Here is a 24,835-nt window from a genome sequence, read left to right as displayed (position 1 = left end):
CTCTGCCTCCTCAGTGTGTTCTGCATGTGGGTCAAAAGACTCGGTTCTATGACATTCTGTTTATAGGAATCCTACTAATAAACAGGCATTGGTGAGCCCTCAGTTGTTTTTGTTGGTCACGCTAAGGATTACGCCAGAGACGGCTGAGCTGCTTTTCAAAATAAAAGCAGCATGATTGCAGTGTATCGACCACTTGTTTTTACACATATTTACATCAGTTATATGAAATATATTTCTATGCTTTGTGACATTTTATGTGACACTCTTTAGCTTAAAAAAATACTTAACTGATTTTTTTTTTACAGCTGACAACTTTAACTTACAGATAACAGATGATCTCCAGAAGTTATTCATCAAAGTCCATATACATGATTTGTGATTTAAAAATAGAGACATTTAAAAATCTCTACATTGACTATTTGACCTGTTTTGTTGTAAATGTTGCTACAGAATTGGACGTTTTTGGCGAATACTATAACATCAGCATGACAATAGAAAACCTCCTGATGTCGCCCAACAACTTTCATCCAAATGTGATGTGGAATTTCAAAATAAGAGCCAAGTGAAATCTGTATATATATATATATATATATATATATATATATATATGGTTTGCTTATTACCACTAAGTAATAACTTGTGGCCACAACTTATCTAACTCGTGGCCACGACTTACTAAGTCGTGGCCACAACTTATGTATCTTGTGGCCACGCTTTAGTAAGTCGTGGCCACGCATTAGTAAGTCGTGGCCACAACTTATGTATCTTGTGGCCACGCTTTAGTAAGTCGTGGCCATGCATTAGTAAGTCGTGGCCACAACTTATGTATCTTGTGGCCACGCTTTAGTAAGTCGTGGCCACAACTTATGTATCTCGTGGCCACGCTTTAGTAAGTTGTGGCCACGCATTAGTAAGTCGTGGCCACGACTTAACATCTTCAAAAAAAAAATTTTGCCCATGTCACCAGAGGGGCTCCGTAAAATATAGCCTGGAAACTCAAACTTTTTTCATTTTGATCATTTTCATTTTCATTTTTCCATACTTTAATAGACTTAGAAAAAAGTAAATCCACCAGAAAAACCTACAGAAAACCTTTCAGGCATTTAAAAAAATACTTCCTAAAATGAATTTGTTTTGCTTCTTACTGAATAACTGTACTGAAATTGAAAGCTGGATTTATAAAACAAAGTTAGTGTCAAAATGTGCTACTGCAATAAAATATTTATTTTAGTTTCTTTTAGAAATTTTATCAGGAGTAGCAACAGCTGTGGAAGAGGCTATATTTGTACAGCAGCTTACAGTAGTGACTGGTTGCAGCTTAACTTAGATATCCTTGTAGGGAGGAAACAGAGAAGCTTGTAGTGTGGACAGATGCGAAAGCAACATGAGCAAATGTTGTTAAAAAGCTAAACTTTAAAACTTACTGTCTAGCACAGCAGCAAGATTCTGTGCTTCCTGTTTAGGAGTGCTGTGCCATTGGTTGAGGACAATGCAGCCAACACCACTCAAGCTCAATAACAGGGCGGTCTCCAGGGGACGCTCCAAGGTGAGCTGTCCTGCACTGTGAAGGACGGAAACTTTGAGGTCATTCAGGACAGAAGGACGACTGATTTATTTAAGTTACAATATAGCACATAAACAAAAGCTCTACTGAATATGCGTGCAGGATAAAAAGAAGGAGAAGAAGATTTGGTTGTGGGTTAAATGTATTGAGAGTACTCAGTACCTGTTTTGCTGCTCATTGTTTGATGGGAGGACATTAGCTTTGCTCTGAACCGGGTCAAAGAGCAGAGCCATGTGGCATTCTGAGGATTGAAAACACCATTTTCAGAGAACATGTTTTCAACAAAGTTTAACCTATAATAGATCACCTTTGTCTTGTTTACGTTGTCGGATAGTGAAATTAGTTGCTACCTCATAAGTATACATGTCGGCTGACTCTGAACTACTTGGTTTGTCAGGATTCATGACTGAATAGTTAATAAGTCGGGATCCTGCCAAATACTAAATCTTACTATTGTAAACACACCTAAAGCCACAAAGCTGGAAGCATCAGCCTGCTTGAGACATTTTAACCTTAACTTAATCTATTTAGAGCCAATCATTAGCCACCATTTTATCACAGTTTATGCATCTTAATAATTACAGAGCAGTGAAAAATTATTTGACCCCTTCCAGGTTTCTTTTGTTTTCAAATCATGATTACATTTATTAAGGAAAAAAAGCTACCCAAAACACCTTAACCCTATTTGAATAACTAGAGTGGGTCTGACCTTAAGGTCGCAAACTGATGGACAGACATTCTCTGGCAACATTTTCTGCTAGATAGCAGAATTCAGGAGTGAATTATTACTGTAACTCCTGCAGGTCCTAAAGCAGCAAGGAGGCTCCACACCATCTTACTACCATCACTATGCTGGACTGCAGGTATAACTTCAAAGGGTTCCTCTTTTGTCTTGTTAGTTTTTTTGTCCAAGCCTTGGGGATTATCAACATATATTTTGGTAGAAGGTTCCTGGTATTGATTTTGGCTAAGGATCTCTTCCATGGATATTTAAATGTTTTTTTTTAAACTCTATTTCACGAAATTCCAGGGTGAGAGGAGGAGGACAAAGATCTGGTGAAGTGAAGACTTAGGAAACCGGAACAATGATATATTTGTTTATTAGTTTTTTTTAGCCTGCCTTATGTAGTTATACAGGTTCTATTTAAGTTACTTTCTCAATTCTACAAGCTACGCAATAACTGGGCCTGGGCATGGCATGTGACATTGATCCAAACAATGCTAATCAGATTGAACCAAGGATTTAAAGGGGGGGGGGGGGATTCTAGGGTTTAGTAGGGTTAAGTTGGGTTGATAGACTTTTTTCCCTTGATAAATTAAATCATTGTATTTACTAAGGTTATCTTTATCTGATATAAAATTTGTTCATCTGAAATATTTTAGTGTGGAGAAATTATCAAAATAAAAAAAAATGTGGTCAAATGCTTATTCCCTGCATTGTCTACATAAATCTGATCCTTTGACGCTTATTGACAAACATTCCTTGAAAGAGATAAACCCCTTTTAAAATCCAGCGACTAAATATGGGCACACAATACTGGGTGATCTACAAGGAACATTTTTTTACCTAACATATTGAACTGGGCCATGCCCTAACAGTCAGCTAAATAATATTGATGCTGTGTGCTGTGGTAAAAACAGCTGGAATTCAGTCCATGGTGTCAGTCACACTATAGTTAGCAGCACTTATACCAGACTGCCGGGTGACACATGTGTCTGGCCTGCAGCAACAAGCCCGTCAGACCTGACACTATGTCAATCACTGTGGGAGCTGTCTGTGGACTATCTTTGTTTGCTGCTATGGTCGGTCCTTGGTACTTCTTTTCACTGTCCTAATACTTAATATCTTCTAACAGGTAATTCTTTATTGTTCAGTCATGGTTAAAGTTTTGTTACTGGCAGAATTTTTTTACTGTCACAGATTTATCCACCTGAATGTTAGATTCTTTTATCAAATATTTCTGAGGTTTACTGAAGTTCAAAAACACAATTTTAAAGTTTCATTTTTTTTTTTTTTTGAGAAACATAAAGTTAATGAACACTGTTTACTTTTTGTCAGTGGGATTAATAACAGTGGAGCTTCCTGAGTTTACTGGTCAATCTCAAAACGAATGACAGCGCTTCTTCCTCTTACTTTTGCCTTTATTTAATGACAGTTCTCCTGAGTTACTAAAATATCTTCAAGAAGCCCTTGTAAAGGTGGTAGCATAAAACCAAATAAAAAATAAAACCCTGAATGAACAAACCTTCAGAGAAAAATTACAAATATAATATACTAAGCAAAATCAAAACTTTAGATGTTTAATTTATCTGGTTAACTGGGTGATTATGAGGTGGGAATGCTGTTGAAATTAAAACAAAAAAAATCGTAGAAATTTATTGCAATTATCTAAATTACACGGAGCAATATCACAAGTCCTTCTAGATTTGACCCTAGACTGTAAAACTGTATCCTCTTCTTCTCTGCGTGGAAACAAATGGATGACCCAGAAACCATGTCAGTATTACCTTCTACTGAAAACTCTAAACAATCAGAAGTCTTTACTGCCTTAAAGCACATTTTCAGCCATTGGTGAAGTTTAATATAAGTAATGGCAAGATTTTTCATATTTCAGGGATATTTATGGTTGGATGTACTATGGGGATGTAAAGTTGTCATAGTTGAAAATATGAAAATATTAATATTCTTATGTGGAAAACAGCTCGTAGCTTTGCTCCAAATGTAATCAATTCAGTCCTTAGTACATTGTAACATTTTTCTATTCTATCCCTAAACGCGTGTTATATTTAAAAAATCTGATACATAAATAGTGCTTTATCATTAGGCTGAACCCATCCTTGTTATTTGCACTATTTTCTATTTTTATGTCTTTGCTTTTGGCTCATACAGTGTGAATACACAGACATTATTTTAAATCAAGACATTACTTCATTTACTAATCTCCCATATTTGCAACACATTAGAAATTCATTGTCATAAATAAGCCCCAGCCTTCAATTCAGAGTCAAAAATCCTGAAATTTTTGGTGAGTCTCCAGTACCAGTTAGATTGAGGCCGGCTAATTTGGCGGGTGGAAAGCGTGTCAGTAAGGGATCCGTCCCCATGTAAATCAAGGCACTGCATCTGCTCAGGATCTGCTCCACGTCGAAAACACTTGACAGAAGCACAGATTTGTCAGCAGAGAGCAACTGTCTGTTATATGTAAAAAAAAAATACAGATACTGATCTCAGCAAAGTATTTCAAACCTGGGTCTGTCTTTGCTGCTGATAAAGCCCTCCCACAGATGTGGGAGATGCTGCCTGTGGTTTTCTAAAACCTCCTTCATTGTTCTTCTCAGTCGGATCCCTTCTGTGTTATGAAAAGACAACCATGTTTAGATGCTACACCGTGTATTTCTAACTCACAAACTTCTATCAACATGTTCAAGCTTTCATTGTGTGCGTTACAAGCAAACGCTGACTGCAGCTATGATGAGCACCTAAGCTAAATCTACAAACCTGGCTGACTGGTTCCTACAAGAACCGGATCTTGATCATAAGTCAAATTGGTCTCATCTGGTCCCTTAACCCCCTAACTACTTGAAGATGAAACACTAAGCACCTAACTAACTTTTACAGCAGCGATATTCCTCACTATCGGACATGGAAAGTGAAATTGACACGTGGTTGGAATAGGATGATGTTCAGATTGACCCCTGAAAGGTTGGTTAGAAACTAAAACATAGTTTTCTTATCAATAAACAAAACATAGCTAAGCACAACCAGGGTATGCTAAAACCAACACTCTTTGGTTTGGATGCTTTTATTGAGTGAAAGAAGGATCAGTGAGGTGTTTAAAACTGAAGTGAGTGGGTATTAGAAGCCATAGAGAACAGAAAATGTTTTCTGTGGAGTCATATGAGTTGTTTATCTAGACTCCAGGCTGTTACTTTCAAATAGAGTAAAACCTCAGCAGATAAATGCTACCTGGATTTCATTAAAGTTGTCTATTTTTAAGCATTCAAGTTTTGCCTGTAATGGAAAAGGCTGGATTGGGAAATCTCAGACTTAAGGTAAGAAGCTTGGTTTTCTAGAAAAAAGAAGTAATGCTACCCACGCGAATCACTAATATATCGTAATGAAGAATTTTACAAGATTTTAAAATGTCAATTCTGTAATCATTTTGTCTTTATCTTAAAATACTAGTATTAGTTGTAGATATTTTACAGTGATTCCTCTCCTGCTGTTAATTACAGTTCTGAAAGAGCAACCAACAGAATCTGCAGAAAACAGCAAAAAAGTTACACGATCTGGCTGTTTCAGAACTGGACAGTCGACAGTAGTCCATTAAGCTGTGTGGGTTTCCAAAGACCTAACATATCCTGCACATTACGCCTCAGCTCTTAACATCTGGCAACATTTCCAGAGTCATCAAAGCTACAACCGACAGACTCAGAAGTCATGCAGAGTAGAGCTCTGGGATAAAAAGTGTGGGTTTGGAAACTTAATATTGTGCCTATTTATACTGTTTATTTAACAGTGAAGTATTTTGCACATGCAACAGACGTCCAGTCATGCGACAGCCTAACCTGCTTAACTGCACTACAAGAAAGAAATTGAAAATCTGGCCATGAATACTGTTTAGTACATCTCTTTAAAGTGTGTACAAACAGCTAAACACCCTTATTTTGATTTATACTTGCTTTGAACTGTTTCAATGTACATAATATTATATGTGAAACCAATGTATAGTTTTGTGTATTCTGGTTGAAATTCACACGTATCACATGTTGATAAACCAGACATAATGACAATTATGCAATAGGTTATTTGGGAATGTTCTATTTTTATGTTTAATTTCTTAGTTTGATCAATTCTAGTGTCACGTTTGGTCATCTATATTAACCTGCATAAAGCACTGAGCTATTCCTGTCTGTTTAAGTGCTCTAAAAATAAAGCTTGATTGACTGGATAAAGCTTTATTGTTTTATCACAAAGTAGCAATGACTGGCTTAAAAACGGTATGAGGAGAACAGTCATTGCAACATAAGATAATCTCATACCACTCATGCAGAGTGTAAAATAAAACAGCAACGATACTACCATCATTAGAAAGAAGCAAGGATTAAACCAGACTGTAAATGGTGCACACAAACACAAATGAGCTGCACCAGTAAGTTTTCAATTACCCACAGTATAACTTAGTTTTCTTACCAAAATGGCCTTCCTTGTAAGGGTCAACAATATCTTTTCAAGGCATGTTAAAGTAACAATCTATAAGAATGGGTTTAATTTAATTTACTGTCTAAATTGGAAAAAGAGCTTCTGTTCATAGTTGCTTACCACTGGGCTAATGTTTGGGAATGAGTGACGGTCATCTAGCAGGTCATGTGAAACTGTAAACATGTTATATACATACTGTATATACATGTTTACAGAAAGCAAATAAAGCACAATCATTATGAAGACTACTGTGATGACAAGAGTAGCTCATCATCAAAGATAAACCGTATCAGTGGAAACGTGCAAAAAGCTGCTCTGCATAGAAGTTTGTCTGCTGGAAAGCCAATGAAGCTTTTCCCACTCAACATAAAAAAGGGTATAAATATTATTTAATATGCAAATTTAAAAGTAGTTGGAAAGAAAGAACAATAAAAAAAAAAAATTCCGACCTGATACTTGCTTTGCATCGTTTTTATGTATCTATTTCAAGAGATGCCTTGTTTCCTATCAGAAGAAAACCTCTGGTGGAACAAAAATAAATCTAAATCTAATTTAATTTAGGGCTTCCCTGTATGTAAACCTTCAGTGTATTAGAATTTCTATTGACATTACAGCAATCAAACCTGTTTTTAGAATTGCAGACCAGTTTTTCGGGTGTTTCCTCTGGTATTTGGACAATTGATCTGGTGATGAGTCTGAAGCCTCCTCTCCATCACCCTAATCTTTAGCTCCCTTCAAAGACTTTATTTTGAAGTGCCATTGTTTCTAATGTTTTTTTCTAAACATATTTTCAGCTAGAATCATCAGCTGAATACCTGGTCCCTCAAACGTAAGCCTCTGTTTACTTGTGGGAAGACATCAAGGCAAACTAAACCCATCGATGTAATAAAGTCAAGGATTTACTAGTAAATTTTCTCTGTTCTTCATCCATGTCTACTGAATTAATTATTTCCCAATATATTTGAAAAAAAAAATACTGACGTTTTCTTACGGCACCTGAATTTCAAAGTATACAGTCACACATTGTTTTTTAAAAGTTATTTCAAAAGGCAACATCAACAAGGATACATTGCAGGTTTGACGTGTCCACGGCAAACGTGTGGGGAGGCAGCTCGAGATTGGCAGGTACCTGCGTAAACAATGAACTATTAATATTCAGCTACAGTTGAAAAGCACACATAGGTAGCACGACAAAAACTGAATTAAAAAAACAAAACAAGCCAATGACTGAGGTATAGCACATATGTATGTGTAAATGTTGTCCGTAAAACATTTATATCTGTTAGTATTGGTCACATGAGACAATATGCAAGTACTTCCAGACTAATAGTTAGTTACAGAACTGAAAGGATAAAGAGCTGAGCTAAAAAAAAATAAAATAAAAATAAAACTACATAGGTAAAATGCTCAGAGGCTAAAAACAAGATCTTTGAGAAAACACATTATGTAATTGATTGAAAAACTGCACTTAAAAGAGAGGCATAAGCAACTTAAATAATTGCCAACGCTGACAGCAGGGGAAAGTTATTTTACTGTCTGTATCTGGGAGGCCGAGATTAATTTAGCAAACTCACTGCTTTGATGGCTTGGCTTTGATCTCCTTTCCCCTTAGTTCCCTTGCCACCTTTGGTCTCCTTTTTGTTGTCACTTTCAACTGCGACAAACAGGAAGCAGAATTAACACACACTTGTCTGCGGGCTAGTTTACACAGCTTATGGACTGATTAAAAAAAGAAAACAACTTTCTTAGAATTTGCAAAGTCACTGACATTTATATGTGACTGTTGGTAAAGGTGTTTTGCAGGTGGCTGCACCCATCTTCCTCTCAGACTCCAAATATTGATTTTTGATCACTTTTTATGGTTTAATTCAAGCATTTCCTCAGATCAGGTTCACATGTAGACAGTATGAAACGCAATCCTAAAATGTACTTTTCAATGTCAGTTTATTTTTTTCACTTCTGGGTGCTACAGTGTGGAGCTACAAAGTATTAATTGGAAGACTCCTGACACTTTATCCACAGGAAGCATTTTCATAACTGAAATATAAGAACTCGATCTATCTAATGTTGAAATTATATCATCGTTCACAAATTCCTTCATGGTTTGCCTCTAATTTAAACTACAAAACTATATGTGTTAAATGAAGATACACATTTGAGTAAGGCATTCCAGTATTTACAGATTTTATTTTTTTGTTTTGCCATTTGAACTGTATAAAAACCTGAGCAGACTTTCCTAAAACTCTTTAATGAAATAAGATAACGGATAAGATGGTATACCTCTGCCCTTTCTTCATGTTGATGTCAGAGGATTGTTTAAATAACTTTAGTTAGGACTATAGACCAAGTTGGTTCACATCTGATTGTGTGGACTTTTACCTGGTAAGTAGTTATGTTCAACATTCAAACTTTGACTAAATAACTGTTCATTAAGTCAACATAGACGTAAAATATTTCAAAACAATTCAACTCCAGCTACAAGTCTTTGAGTGAATTTCTAGTTTAGCAAATTTAGATTTTACAAATACTTTGTCCAATCTGTCTAAGTTTTAGCTAGTTGGAAGAGTGTCTGTGAACAACGATGTTAAAGTCTTGCCACAGTTTATCAAATGGATTTAAGTCTGGACTTTGATTAAGCCATTGTCAACATGATTATGCTCTGATTTAAATCAATCCATTAAATAATTCTTAATTAGCAGGCTTTATGTCCATAGTCACATAAAAGAAAAAAAATAAATAAAGACAAACCACAGAAATATAAAGTACACTTAGATTAAAAAAAAACGCAACACAGCCACAGCTATTATTATTGTTGCGTCTGTATCTTTACTATCATTATGCTGGAAATTTAGCTAAATTCAACTCTGACGAGCTTCCCTTTCCCCCTGAAGAAGGAAGAATTATAGAATTATATTTATTTTTAGTTTAGTCTCAAAAGTTCCAGCATCTTCACACAAAAGTAAGAAAGGTGTCAAATGTGAAGTTTATCGTCATTTATGTTTTATTTAGAAAGTAAATAATGAATACATATATATGTATAAAATCTTGGCAAAAGCATGCTTAGATTTTTTCTAAAGCATGAGGAAAAGTTAAGTGACACACATACACAGTTAATAATAACCTTTTTGGATTCAACCTTTAAAATGGTGCAGAAGTCTGCAGAAGTTTGTGCTCTCACTATTTCTTACTCTACATCTACTAATGTGTTGCCTAGAGGACTTAAGACGTTTGCACAAAGCTATTGCACATTCTGGGAGGGGTTTTATAACATTTCCAGAGTAAAAGTTAAACATATATATTTAAAGTTTTTACTAGAAAACAAGATCTGTCTGCAGAGCAAAATATTAAATGGCCTTTTATTTTTCAATTATAACCATTAATTTGCAGTATGTTACAAACAAGAATTATTCAGAGAATGAATGACAACCGTTAAAACTATAATTGGTACCAAATCTGAAAATGTTTCAAACAGATTGCATCAGATAAGATCAACATGCCTGATTGATGATGTGATCTTGCATCAGCTGTTACATTCTCACACAGACTAAGTGTGTTCTCAGCATCTTTTTTGTGTCAGGGCGAACTCACTAAGGTCTACGTTCAGTAATTATTGAGGCAACTTGGGAGCCTTTTTATAACAGTCCAGCTATTAAAACCCATCAGTTTCTGAAAGGAGTTATTTATGGTGATGCTATTTTTAAGCAGAAGGTGGTCTCAGTTCACACTATTCTACCACCCAGTTCCATGTTAGAGGAAGCAGGTTACCAGCTGCATCAGCAGGTGTGTCTAACTTCCCCTATAAGAATCGGTTACAATGTCCAACACGCCAACATAACCGATCTGAACCCATATTCCACTTCCTCCTGTTCCTCCACCAGCTCTGTATAATCTACAGCACAAGGTATTGCTGCAAAGCCATCAGCAATGCAGATGACTGTCCACTGTGGCTCTACGCTCTTTCAGGAGGAGTGAATTCTGCTTGGAGAGACTTGATGCAACCTGCTGGGTTTCCTTAGAGAGGAAACGTTTATGACCAATCTCTATAATCTGATTAAATTTGACGTTGGAAATAATCTTGAGATAACATGTATCATGAATTGGCGCTATATAAATAAATTTGAATTGAATTGAAACATTCTTTCTAAAATTTGACCTTTCACCCAAAGAGCTGCTTCTCCAGGTTCTTTCAAACTGTCCTTGCCTGAGCACAGGTCAAATGGCAGAATATAAAGAACAATCTTATTGTACTTTCTGTTTATGTGAAAGCTGCCCATGTATGGGAAAAGCTGCTCCGAAGAGACAAATCAAAGACTTTGTTAAGCTTAGATGAAATACTTTTCATAATTTGAAAGCCCAAGAAGTTTTTAAAGAATCCACAACTGCATTCAAATGTTGATTGCTGACCGTGTTAAATTCTTTATTGGAATCTTGCTCTTGCATTAACTGAAATAGTTCTGTGTTAACCAGTAATTTGAAAACAGCTTTAGTCATGAGATAGTACTGTATGTCTACAGTGATAACTTGTTGCATTTTTTTTGTCTCTCTCAGACTAAAGAGGTTTCTTTCAAAATAAAATAATCTGTTTTTTATTGTTGGCTAACAGGAAATATTGAGATGTAAAAACAGCATTTCCCACTTACAGATCTCTTCAGTTTATGCTTTTTTGACCCACATGTTTCAGATCATCAAACAAACTCTAAAATTTAACATAAAAAGCCTGACTAAATGCAAAATGCAGTTTACAAAGGATGATTTCATTGATTAAAGAAAATAAAAAAAGCTACAAACCAACCGAACCATAAGTGAGTTTTTTCAACCACCATAAAAAAGACCAAGGGAGAGAGCAGACATGTCTGGGAGAAAGTAGTTGAGAGTTAGGTTGTAAAATAATCCCTCAGATTTTAAACAAGCCACAGAGCTCTGTCTAGTCAATAATCTGAAAATGGAAACAATATGGCTAGATTGCAAACCTACCAAGATGTGGTCATCCACCTAAACTGACAGGCCAGACAAGGAGAGCATTAATCAGAGAAGCAGCCAAGAGGCTCATGATAACTCTGGAGGAGCGGCAAAGTTTAGCAGCTCAGGTGAGAGAATCTTTAGATAGAACAACTATTCCACATGTACTCCTAAAACCTGGCCTCAATGGAAGAGTAACAAGGAAAAAAAAGCACTGTTGAAAGAAAGCCACAATAAGTCCTGCTTACAATTTAGCATATATGAGACCTAGCAAAGGTTGCCCACTGTAAATCACCCTGAGCACTGTGGGGATTTGTTTGTTTAGCAGGGGCAGGGAAGCTGGTCAGAGTTAATGGGAAGATGTGGGGAGCTAAACGCAGTGCAATCCTAGAACTGACACACACTCTTGAAATTGTAGCAACATCTTAAACCAGTGCTGACTGCACTTAAATCAGCGCATGACGTGTCTTTGATACCTTTCTGTGTTTCTTCTCTACTTAAACGACTGAAGAAAAGCTGCAGAGAAAAGTCGCGAGACACAGATGTCAGGCCTTCCTGTCGTAGGAGAGGCAAAGCTTCCAGAGGCAACTCAAGCAACTTCCTGTCAGCGAGAACCACCAATTGGTCTCCAAGTTCAACTGCAAAAGAAGATGTTTCATATCAAATATATATATGACGACTATGGAAATTGTATCTTTTTAAAACACATATAATCTCTCCGCTCTAGCTTCGTTAGAGTCATGTTAGCTGTATTCTAACGAGGCTAAAAACTGGCAAAAGTTTCTAAGGTAAACATAAAAAGAATGCTTTAGGTTACAGAGATTCAAGTGAGCCGACACCACAAACCTTTATCTGAGACACATTGCTCTTCTTTTATTTTGCTTTTGCTCATTTCAGCCTGGCACCTGATGGAAGAACAAGGAAACGTGGCGTTATCTGTGTTTCTGACAGAAACATACAAGGAAACATTTATTGGCATCACAACAAGCATACATTAAAAACTAATTATTACAGAATTCAATGTACTTTACTGAGATTTTATGTGACAAAATTTTTCACAAATAATCTGAAGAATGGCATGTAAATTGGCATGTTTTCGTCCTGGCCGTGGAACACTGGACCAGCTCTATACCCTCAGCAGGATTCTGGAGGGGGCATGGGAGTTTGCCCAACCAGTCTACATGTGCTTTGTGGATCTGGAGAAGGCATTCGACTGTGTCCCCTGAGGGATCCTGTGGGGGGTACTCCGGGAGTATGGAGTACCGGACCCTTTAATAAGGGCTGTCAGGTCTCTGTACGACCGGTGTCAGAGTCTGGTCCGCATTGCCGGCAGTAAGTCAGACTCGTTTCCAGTGAGAGTTGGACTCCGCCAAGGTTGCCTTTTGTCACCGATTCTGTTCATAACTTTTATGGACAGAATTTCTAGGCGCAGCCAAGGTGTTGAGGGGATCCGTTTTGGTGGCCTTAGGATTGCGTCTCTGCTATTCGCGGATGACGTGGTCCTATTGGCTTCATCAGGGCGTGACCTACAGCTCTCACTGGAGCGGTTCGCAGCCGAGTGCGAAGCGGCCGGGATGAAAATCAGTGCCTCCAAATCCGAGACCATGGTCTTGAACCAGAAAAGGGTAGAGTGCCTTCTCCGGGTTGGGGAGGATGTGCTACCCTTAGTGGAAGAGTTCAAGTATCTTGGGGTCTTGTACACGAATGAGGGGAGGATGGAGCGGGAGATCGACAGGCGGATTGGTGCAGCGTCTGCTGTGAAGCGGGCGCTGTACCGATCCGTTGTGGTGAAGAGAGAGCTGAGCCAAAAGGCGAAGCTCTCGATTTACCGGTCGATCTACGTTCCTACCCTCATTTATGGTCATGAGCTTTGGGTCGTGACCGAAAGAACGAGATCCAAAATGAGTTTTCTCCGTGTTGTGGCTGGGCTCTTCCTTAGAGATAGGGTGAGGGGCTCAGTCATCCGGGGAGGACTCAGAGTAGAGCCGCTGCTCCTCCACGTCGAGAGGAGCCAGCTGAGGTGGCTCGGGCATCTGGTCAGGATGCCTCCTGGACGCCTCCCTGGTGAGGTGTTCCGGGCACGTCCCACCGGGAGGAGGCCCAGGGGAAGACCCAGGACACGCTGGAGGGACTATGTCTCTCAGCTGGCCTGGGAACGCCTTGGGATTCCCCCGGAGGAGCTGGCAGGAGGAGAGGGACGTCTGGGCCTCCCTACTGAAGCAGCTACCCCCGCGACCCGACCCCGGATAAGCGGAAGAAGACGGACGGACGGATAGACGGACGGGCATGTAAATTGGTATTCAGTCTGCTTGAATCAATACTTTGTAGAGGTCCGTTTTGCTACATATTTTTTGGGATATGCCTTTGAAAATGGAAACAATATGGCTAGACTGCAAACCTACCTAAGGTTGTGGTCATCAGTGTTGTAGTACTCGAGTCCGAGACTCGAACTCGAGTCCGAGTCATTAGCTAAATTTAGAGACTCGTGACTTGACTTGGACTTGCGCACTGATGACTCGAACTTGGACTCGGACTCCTACATTCAGATCATTCTGACTCGGAAATTCAGAAAAAGACTCGACTTTTTTTTAATATATCATTAGGCTATAAATTTAATATGTCATTAGAATATTATTTGGTGTATGATTTTAATATCTAAATGGCGTACCGCGCACGTGACGTCACCATCTTATGAGCAACGCCCCTTGCCGCTAACGTTGGGCAAACAGTGTGAGAGTGCGGGTAGCAACCAGCCATTACACATGCAACAACTATATGACCGACTTTACAGCTGTTAAACTTTCACAAAAGGATGTCCCAGGTGCCCATTTTACTGGTAGAACTGTGGAACAACATACCAAAGTACAGCTCAAACGATGGATTGAGTGTCGAGGGCTTGGAAAGACTGGAAAACGGGCCGAGTTGATAGAAAGGTAAGTCGATGTTTTTTTCCTGCTCTACGTTCATGGCGTCAGCGGGCGTTTTTTTTCTGTTTGTAGTCACCGTCCAGGAATCGGTATAAATTGTCCGGCCTGCCGAACAATTTAGTCCAGCCCGGTGGCCAAATGCATTATTATTATCCAACGGCTGTATCTCCTCGCTGCATCGACCGGTCTGCACCAGATTTGTTGTGAGTCATGGGGGAGCGCTGCCGAACGCATTTGTGGGAATCGCCCGGTGGATGGGCCAGGAAAATGTGTGACAGCAACTGCGGTGGCGGGCGGCCACTGCCGGTCGGCCGGCACTGCGGCGGTGGCCAATAGGCCGGAGCTCGCTTGGCTGCGAGGGCCGATCGACGCCGCTTGCGGCTTTAACATCCTTCATATGCGGCCTATCAGCGTACCTCGAGTCGCTGTTGCACGTTCCATAACAACAATGTTTAAAAACCATGGTTAGGATAGGAGACGTCTTAGACTTGGAAAAAGCAGTACTTTTACCGAGTAAAACCAAGGGTAACTACAGCGAAAGAGTGGAGGAAAACGCATATTTGCCCTGTACGTGATATGACGTCACGTTCTAAAAATAGCTCGCTCGCGGAACGCCATTATTAGTGCAATGCAATGTTACTGCTTCATGTCATACATCACACGTCACGGCATGTTCCTACAACAAACTTGGATCAATAGTGACTTGACTCGGACTTGACTCGGATGAGTAGTGGACTCGACTCGGACTCGACTCTGATTTTTTTTAATGACTTGGACTTGACTCGGACTTGAACACTGGAGACTCGAACCTGGACTCGGACTCGAGGCATAGTGACTTGACTACAACACTGGTGGTCATCCACCTAAACTGTTTTGCACATCAAGAGACTGAAAGAGACTGAAATGCTTCCCCAGTCATTGGAAAATAGCTGGAACATCTGAAATTCCACCGATTCTCAACTGGATTTAGATCAGGACTTGACTGGGCCATTCTATCACATGAAAATGCTTTCAAGCAACCCATCAGCTGTAACTCTTGCCGCATGTTTTGGGCTCTGTTTGGGTATACCTTAACTACGCTCTCCAAACTTTGGTGGCCTCTAACAGATTTTCTTCCAGTATAAACCTGCATTTTGATCCATCTGAGACCAGCTTCCTTGTCCTTACCGGAGAAAAACATTGGCACAGCATAATGCAGCCACCACCATGGTAAGGCTGGTGAGTCAAGGTAATGTGTTTGCACATAGACCATGAACCTTTAAACACATATTTGTTCTGTCCTCTGCATGTTCTTTGCCAGCTGAGAACAGGACTTCTTAGGACGTTCTTTCAACGGTGGCTTTTTATCTCTTGCCACCGTTTTTCCACCATTTTTCTGGAGTACACAATGAGCTGTTTTGTTCAGAGATCTTCCTCCTTCAGTTACCATGAGCCTCTTGGTTTTATCTGAGAAATGCTCTACTTGCCCAGACTCTCCGTTTAGGTGGACAGCATGTCTTGAAAGATTTGCAGTTGTGCTCTTTCTGTTTTCAGATAACAGATTAAACTGTGCTCTATGGGATATTTAAGCTTGATATATTGTTTTATAACAGTATCCAATTTGAACGATAAACTGAGTTTGACTTTATTGTTTTATAACTGGGATTAATTGGAATGTCAATGTATGTATTTGACTTGGAATCCGTCTGCATGATTGAACCTAACACGGCTATAAGCGCCTTCACAGCTTTCTCCCTGACCTGCTGTGTTTCTCTTCATGATGCTATTTGTTCTCTAATGTTCTCAAACAAACCTTCACAGAACATCTGGATTTATACAGATTAAAATAGAGACGGTAAAGGGGGATTTATACAAATACAACCCACACTTATCAGACTCTTATTTATAATAATCTTTTTAAAATCAGGCTTATATTTCCCACCAACTTCACAGTTTTTTTTACCACTTTGGTTTTTCACATTAAATCTCAGCTAAATACAGTGAAGTTTGTAGTTGTAATGCGAAGAGAAGTACTTGAACTGATGCTGCGTAGGTCACCTGATGAAAGAGAAATCAAACTGAGAGAGAAGGGGATTCAAATAGTTCTCCATCTTTTCTACAAGTTCTCTGAAGTGAAGTTTTAACTCTGCGTCTCGTGTTGCTTCCTGTACATGAGAACAACACAGAAAGAAAAGGCAGCTTTTCTTGTTATTCAATATTTATTGCCTCTCTTTATAGCTTACTTTCCTATTCAGCTCATATTTATTTGGTTATAAACATGAGCGGTCCCAAGATCCCCCATTAGGTGAGAACATTTTTGAGATAAGGATTGCACTGGCGTAAGCTTGCTTATTCGAGTGTTGCTCTGTTCATTACGCACTGAAAGAAAAGCCTCAGCCGTAACATGACAGACAAGAGACACCTGATGCACCTCAGACGTCTCCAGCTGGCCGGATTCATCCTCCAGGAGTGAATGTTTGTTGTCTCGGCCAGAGCCCCGAGCCGGCTCCCGAACTGCCACAAGTGCCCGCGGGCAGACCGAAACCTTCGCCACCTGAGAGCATGTCACCGGACCTGCAACAACACAAGTGACTAACAGTCAGACATGCAGGCTCACGACAACATGCAGGCGTTGTAATTGGTCCCCCTGAGCTCCGCCTGTACAGTCTCTCTCTCTCTCTCTCTCTTCATGTGTCTGGTGTTTTTGCCTCAATGCCTTTTCTGCTTAATGAACTTTTTAAAGCCACAGCATATTCTATATTCCACTAGAACTGCTGGGTCACATAAACAGTCAATATTGTTTGTAAGCTACTCACTCTCAAAGCAGTGGTAAAGAGGTCGAAGGTGAAGCGTGCTCAGCACCGGACCTAACTTGTGGTGCCAGGATGTTATTTTCTTTGTGCACGGAAAACATTTTGACACATATTCCTCTAAGACTGGCTTCTTTTGCATTTGTTAAAGAATGGAAATCAGGAAACCTGTTAGTTGTGAAGTCTTTGCTTTTAGATTTTCTGCAGCTTTGGTTGTCTCATAGAAGCCCCCGTAGAGTTCAGTGCTAAAACAAACACAGAACCGACAATCAAACCTGTGCATAAATGGACATGTTCAACTGAATTAAAGTGAACTGAAAGGAGAGAATGTACCCATCATCGGAGTGCTGAAGCAACAAGATCTTCAGGTTGGGAGGGATTTCTGAAAGGATATTCAGGTGGTCCGGACTGATGGTCAGCTGACTGAAGGCCTGCATGAAAAATGTCACAAATTTGATCTCTAAAATAAGATTATTAGATTTCCTTCACTTGAAATAAGACGATGGAGATGAATTGTTTTTATTTTAAGTGCAAAAATCTTATTCCAGTGGCAAATAGTCTTATTTACCTGCTTGAATCAAGGAAAATTTCAATGATTTCAATGATTTCAAGAAAGTTTCACTTACTTTTAGTTCCCTTTTTGCAGTGCAATAGCTTTTGTTGAACAAAGAAGCTGGACCGGCCAGCTCACCCAGGACTGTTTGTCCTAATGGACTCTCTGTGATCGTTTTTATGTTTCTAACATTATATGCTATGCTAGGTTTTCTACTTGAGAGAAAAATAAATCTCAGGGAGACACATTTTTGTATTTGACGTTTTTAACTGGTACGGCAATAGATGTAGAACTCAGTCAGCACTTTCACTTCTCGTCCCAGGCCGACACTGATCCTTGCTGATTCTCTGGTAGTCTGTAACCTTCTCCCATTGTTCCCTCCAAAACGTTCCTTCAATATTACCGTTTAATTTTATTTTAAAACAAAAAAAGCATCCATTCTTTTCTGTCAGTCCAGAAGGGTTGTGCAGTTTATTATAATTTCTTTATTAATGAGTAAACATGAAATCAGAATTTGAAAACTTGCTTTTGTGTTTGCCTAATTTGTCTATCTCTGCTATAACATTTTGTCTGATGTTCTGAAACATTTAAATGTGGCAAAAAAAACAAAAACAAAATCTGAACTCTATGGGTAAGTCTAATATGTTTTCACAGCCCTATGAATTCAAATAAAACAGTATTTTATAAAGATCTTTGAGCATACACGCAACTTTGACATTAAAGAATTGTTAGGATGCAAAGAAATGATTAGCATTTGAGACATAACTAATAAGCCCCCTGTTATGCTTAAAAAGTTACAGAAGCTTTGCAGAAGAATTTCAAACCAGCTTGTCGACATGATGGAACAACACAAGAAAATACTTCATGATTGAATATATTTACAGCCAACTTAATTCATGTGCTTTTAAAATCCTTCTGGACATTTGACGAGCATTGTGGCAGCAACATTGTGCCGACCTATGCAGGGAGTTTACTGGACTGCATCCATAAATCATGAGTGGGTCCTTTGGTGACCCCATACCTTGGAGAGGCGGAGGAGGGAGTCCTCCACTCCCTTCAGCATGCTGCTGGGTCTCCTTTCTTGGGAGAGGAGCAGATTCCTGTGGAGGCTGATTAGAGCACAGAGCTGGGACACAGAGGTGTCAGTGCAGGCAGAGCTCAAGACTTCAGCCGCCATAGCAATCGTGCAGCAGCTCTGAGGAAAAAGAGAGAAGACTGAGACAGGGGTTGCTGGGAAAAGCAACCGTTTTATTGACACATATATTGTAATCAGTGATGTGATCAGAGCTGTATGTTTACAGGTATTGCTCTCTCATAACATCTCAAGACACGTAGTACATGATTGTCAGTGAAGCTGCTGAAGTGCGGTACCTGACAAAGAGCGAGGTATTGACCAGTCACTGTGGGGTCGGATTGCCCATGACACTCCAACATATTCAAGGAGGCTTCAGCCAAGATGCTGGAGGGTAGCTTGTGTTGCAGACACAGACTGATGGACTCAGACAGAGCTTTACTCGCTTCAGCCAATAGCTGACGTGCTTTATCTTTCCTCTGCCATATCACAAAGAGACTTAATTAATTGCAATAATGCCTATGAAATTATATAGCAGCATATTTCACAATTCCAAACAAAACATACAAAAGAAAAATCCGTCTCTGTCAGTCGACCAAGAGGTTAACCTTCTCGGTCCCTTAGCTTGGCCCGACAGCAGCTCCTGCAGGTACAGAAGTCTGGAAGGAAGCTCAGAGGGAGCAGAGCCTTCGCTGCTGCTGACCTAAACTCTGGAGGCTCCTCCACTGCCTGCTTTTAATATTTTACTTTAACATCTGTTTGACCTTGTTATTTTACTTTGGTTTTATTGCGTTTAATATTTTATTGTTATTATTTGTATATAATTTCTTCTTTTATGGTATATTTATAGTTTGTAGTCATGTGCAGCACTTTGTTTCAGCTGTGGATAGTCAGTGAATATTTTGGTCATTTGACTTTCTGTTTAGAAATTGAAATTAAAAGACAAAAAACAAGTGTCTTTTTGTTGTAAAATACAAAAATTTAAATTAAAATACAGTGTTTATCTTTGAATTCATGCCGAAGCTGCTGTCATCTCACCGCCATAATCAGGAGCGAAGGCCTTATTTACAGACTTGATCCACAAGGTTACTGTTCACTAGTTTGGTTGCTTTAGCATTACACTTGTTTGTATATATTTGCAACAATGCAAATAATGCGGTTTTCTTGCATACATAAGACAGTTTGAAATTACTATTACTATGCCTTTGAAAGTTTAGGATAATCACATAATCAGTCATGGCCAATAACAGTTTTTTTTTAAGAAGTTAATTTAAGAAGTTATCTTTGAAAAGCTTTAGAGGCATATGCTCTGGAGCTTTTTCCTGGAGCCTCTGGTGTTTTCAGCACATTGGACCTTATTGCAAGAGCTCGACAACAACTAGTCTGGCTTTGCAGCGGCTGCCTCAACTCCCCCGCCCGCACAGCCTCTGCACCTAAAACATTTCAAACTTCTTAAATGACTGATACTATTTATAATTATAAATGTACCAATTACAGGATGGGAGATAAAATCCAATTAGATATAGTTGCTACTTCACATTTTATGACATGACCCATTCCAGTTGCTATTCTTTAGACCCTTTTGAGAAGCCTCAAGCTTTTCAAACCCCAGGAAGCGTTTCCATAAACATTTATGCTGTGCAGTCAGGTCATCAGGATTATGAGCCAATTTTAAATCTGCTCGAACCTCTGGGCAGCAGCAGAGACCTGCTGGTCTCTCCAGGGAGGCGGCAGGGGGAAACCCTCGCTGCTACAACTTTTATATTATAAGTTAATATAAGGCATTTACTAAGTTTGTGGGGAATATCTATCAGAAATCAAATGTGAAAATCTCAGGTGGATGTTTTTGACATTTTAAGTTAAAGGCATACTATGCAACATTTTTCAGTTAATTAATGTGTTCCATACCGTTTTGGATGATTAAATGAGTCATTTCAGGTCGAACTAAGGTTTTCTCGGCCGCCCTGGTGGTCTGTGGGGGAAATACCGTACTTGCAATTGCAAGAGCCCTCGGCGCGCACACACAGGCTCAGAAGTCTGGTGCAAGACCGAGAGAGTCGGTCTTGCTTTACGGCGAGAACTCCATGTGTTTTTGCCCTGCCATTCACTATATGCACGCACGAAAGCAACAACAAAGAACCGCATGTTAACGTCAAATAAACATGCAAGCATATCGAGTTTTTATTATTATTATTATTATTATTATTATTATTATTAATTAATTAATTTTTTTTTTTTTTTTTGAATGTTGGCAAGGCGGTAGCGTGAGTTTGGCCGCCTCGCCAAGATAGCGCTGCGGGAAGCTTGATGTTCATACCTTCACTGTGTTAGTCATTGTTTGTACTGCCGTTTTTTCAACTTTTGTATTCGTTGCGTTCGCCTGTCTGCTAAGCTCAAAACAACCGCGCCTGGCTTGACGGAGAAACCAGAACAGCTGAGCATCTTTACGACAGTGCACTTTTACTTTCGCCCTCTGGGGGGAGCCTCGCTTGAAAATCAACCCCGGTTGCATAGTATACCTTTAATTATAAACTGTTTTGCCACAGTTCAGTATTAGACTGATATTTTAGTACTAATGATCAAACGGAGCCCTTTCATTTTCCTTGTGCACAGAAAACACACATTTTTCTAAGACTGGCTCCTCATCTAAACCTAAATTGGTGCACTGTGAGCTCTTTTAATATTTACAAACCACAGATGGGCGCCCTGTATTTAATAACCGAAATGAGATCGGAACAATCTGGCTCTGCTTTTCTTTTGCGGCAGGAGATGTAGAGAATGCAGAGCTGGATCTGTGCAGCATGAATATCCTGCGACCTATAAAAATAATTTTGCTCCCATCAAAAGTCCAAGGTATTGTACTGAAAACAAAGCCTGGTTATTCTTGCCACTGCACCGCCGCAGTCCCCGCGCATGCAGAAAAAAGCTTTGCTTTATTTTCATTTATTTATACCAACAGAAGTAGAATAGAATAGAGCCTGGCAGGATCCAAGCAGACAGACCAACGTAGATCAGTGTAAAAGGGTCTAAGGAGGTGTAACACCATCTGCGTCCATCCTGTTTAACCCAGAGTCCGGATGAGTGGTAGAAGGATAAGGCTGCAGATTCTCAGTCTGCCTTTGTCTTTTTTCTGCCACTCACTGGACCGGAGTGGTACTGCAGTTTTCTTTACAATCACGTAATTAACCCACTTACCATAAATGGCCCTTAGAAAATGGAAACACAAAAGCCCCGGACTTTGTTTAACCCCGGGAAACTAAAGCCTAGGGCTTAAAATCCTGGGGCTTGTTATGGAAGAGGGGCTTTTGTCTCCTTTGCAGCTGTAGTGGAATATAGTTAATACTACTTGTACATTGACATTATTAAACACATTTTAGTCTCTCTCTCTCTACCGACAGACCGACCGACCATATATTTGGTTACCGTAGTGTAATATTATCAAAACAGTGAACAATACTATCAATAGGTTATGATTACCAATTGTTTTGCAGCTTGTTATCAGTTGTTAATCTTTGAACAATGCTTTACGTACCAATGACTTCCCGCAAACCGCTACTTTACCCCATTTGACTCTGTTCTGAGTTTGATCTCTCAGATCTTTCTACTAACTTTGAATATGAAAACTATGCAGAGTGCTCTGTTTTCCATCAGCTGGGTTGTGATGTGAGGAAGAACGCTGCTTGAAGATCTCAGATTAGACAGAAGTCTGAAGCGATGGGGTCATTTGACAGGAGGTATGTACCTGCAGCTCAGCACTTCTGGCAGAGGTCACGCCCGGTTCTTTTCTGCTTGAATCAACAAGTTTCTGTGAAGTCTCCTCTGCCGTGGGAACGCCTTTAGAGTCTGACCAGGCTTCCTATAGCACAAAGATTTATGTTAAAAGAAAAAAAATTACAATATTTCTCTGTGATAATAATGCTGTCCCCCACCAAATGGCTGACAGTACTGATTGCAAAAACCTCAAGGCCTTTTGGAATCAAAACATTTTTCAAGTCCAACTGCATGCACATGCCTAATTGGCATTATGTGTTATACATAAGTGAGCACTTCTGTTGTTTACCTGATTATGTTTGTGCCATAGAGCTGTCACATACATGGGCTCCTCCTGCACAGCCAGCAGTCTCAGGTACTTCCCCATCAGACTCAGGCAGCGAGCTCTGATCTCTACGTTGTCTAAAGACTGGGAGTTGACTGCAGCCAGCTGGCAGAGAATGGTCTGTCCCAAAGTTCTGCCTGTATTCTGCCATTCCTGGACAACACACAAGCAAATTATGACTAAATGTAGAGATGGATCATACCTAAACCAAATAATTAGATCTGATAGTGACGCACACACAGTTTTTCCCCCACCCGGATTTGACTGGATGCAATCATGGGTGCTCAGAACTTGGCAGAAAAAACACTTTGGAAGCCAAGTGTTTAAAACAATTTGATATATTCTTTGACAAAAGTGCTTTTCATCAGGAAATTCAATTTAAAATGCAAAAGCAATACTGGCATCTAGCAAAAAACATGGCATGCTCTGATTTTGGATTGTTTTGAAAAGGTTAAAATAAATAAAGTAATAAATTATAATGCAAATGTTAAATACCTGATGTATGCAGTTCCTTGCAAAGGTTTTGTTCTTTAAACATTTCCCCCTTTTCACATTACAACCACATAATTCAATGTATAAACGAAAATTTGTATGCATTAGAACAATTACAATTTGTCCATATTTGTGAAGTGAATGAAAAATTAGATACTGTTTTTAAATCTGAAAAGTGTGGGCTTTATTTGTAAGTATCCTCTTTTTTATATCCATAAATAAACTTTAATTCTTCCAGTTATCTGGTTCTAACAATGACGATAAAATAAACAGTGTCATTACCAGATTCTAAAATTATTCAAGTGCAAGCTCAAATGTACAAAAACAGGTCTGAGTTCACACTGGGAACTGGAAAAGCTTTGTACATCACCCAGTTCAGATCATAGTTCCTCAAAACATGCAGCCACACACCCCTAACTATGGATCACTTTGCCTCAACACATCATACATGTCAGATCTTTGACATAATCGGCCCTTTGGGCTTTCATACCATGCTCTGATATTGGGGAACTAAAGGGCCGTGGCTTAGTATTCACCTTCAATGTTGCAAACCTCAGTCATGGTGGTGAGTGGGGGGTTCTATGTCGGGACCTTTTAGTCAATTGCGGGACATAAAGAACATTTGTAGATCATGGAACAAAATGATGACCTGAAAGGATCTTATGATTTTTTCAGCTTTTAGAACCAACTTTAGCAGCAAAAACTTGGTGTCATTTGAATGCATTTTCTTTCTGACTTTATCATCGCCTCTCACTGTTGTACAGAAATGTTGGCCAACTTTTATTTACAACTTTACTTCAGTCCATGGATTTTATTTTTGCTGGCTCTTATGAAGCCCTGATATTTTAAACATGTCTAGGTCTGTAGTTTACTCGGCCATAGAACAAACTTTTCTCTTCTCTGTCTGGTATTCCTGTAGATTTGTTGTAGATAACAAGGCATTAACAGTTGAATCTATAACTACAATGTCTGCGGGTCACATGACCGCAGCTGAAACCTAAATCATAACTCTTCTACATCTGTGAGACTATGGCTGAATACCGCTACTTTTCTCAAGGACATTGTTCCAGAGGTCTTGTGGTTTATTCAGTCAACTTTGCAAACTTATTCTTGTAGTGAGGAGACACACTCTACTAATCCTTCCTAAAAGGGAATACTCGTACTGTCCTTCTCTTATAAT

At 39.3% G+C, this 24,835-nt stretch overlaps 1 protein-coding gene across 1 annotated transcript in view; it reads right to left on the bottom strand.

Annotated features, from left to right (window-relative positions):
• The window catches only part of LOC105926188 (cilia- and flagella-associated protein 46), an 83,612-nt gene that overhangs the window by 5,236 nt on the left and 53,541 nt on the right, over window positions 1-24,835 (bottom strand). The window contains exons 41-57 of the mRNA XM_036126569.1: window positions 23,128-23,316; window positions 22,810-22,923; window positions 19,367-19,546; window positions 19,017-19,190; window positions 17,776-17,873; window positions 17,611-17,687; window positions 17,064-17,206; window positions 16,691-16,797; window positions 12,573-12,631; window positions 12,203-12,364; window positions 8,342-8,421; window positions 7,836-7,896; window positions 6,759-6,791; window positions 4,812-4,914; window positions 4,606-4,718; window positions 1,727-1,805; window positions 1,425-1,561 (exon numbers count right to left, since the gene is read on the bottom strand). Coding sequence (XP_035982462.1) covers window positions 1,425-1,561; window positions 1,727-1,805; window positions 4,606-4,718; window positions 4,812-4,914; window positions 6,759-6,791; window positions 7,836-7,896; window positions 8,342-8,421; window positions 12,203-12,364; window positions 12,573-12,631; window positions 16,691-16,797; window positions 17,064-17,206; window positions 17,611-17,687; window positions 17,776-17,873; window positions 19,017-19,190; window positions 19,367-19,546; window positions 22,810-22,923; window positions 23,128-23,316 — 1,909 coding nt within the window. The remainder of the gene's footprint in view (window positions 1-1,424; window positions 1,562-1,726; window positions 1,806-4,605; window positions 4,719-4,811; window positions 4,915-6,758; window positions 6,792-7,835; window positions 7,897-8,341; window positions 8,422-12,202; window positions 12,365-12,572; window positions 12,632-16,690; window positions 16,798-17,063; window positions 17,207-17,610; window positions 17,688-17,775; window positions 17,874-19,016; window positions 19,191-19,366; window positions 19,547-22,809; window positions 22,924-23,127; window positions 23,317-24,835) is intronic.

This window comes from Fundulus heteroclitus, chromosome 22 (genome assembly GCF_011125445.2).
Source record: "Fundulus heteroclitus isolate FHET01 chromosome 22, MU-UCD_Fhet_4.1, whole genome shotgun sequence".
Taxonomy (NCBI): Eukaryota; Metazoa; Chordata; class Actinopteri; order Cyprinodontiformes; family Fundulidae; genus Fundulus; species Fundulus heteroclitus.
This window is presented reverse-complemented; position numbering and strand designations above follow the sequence as displayed.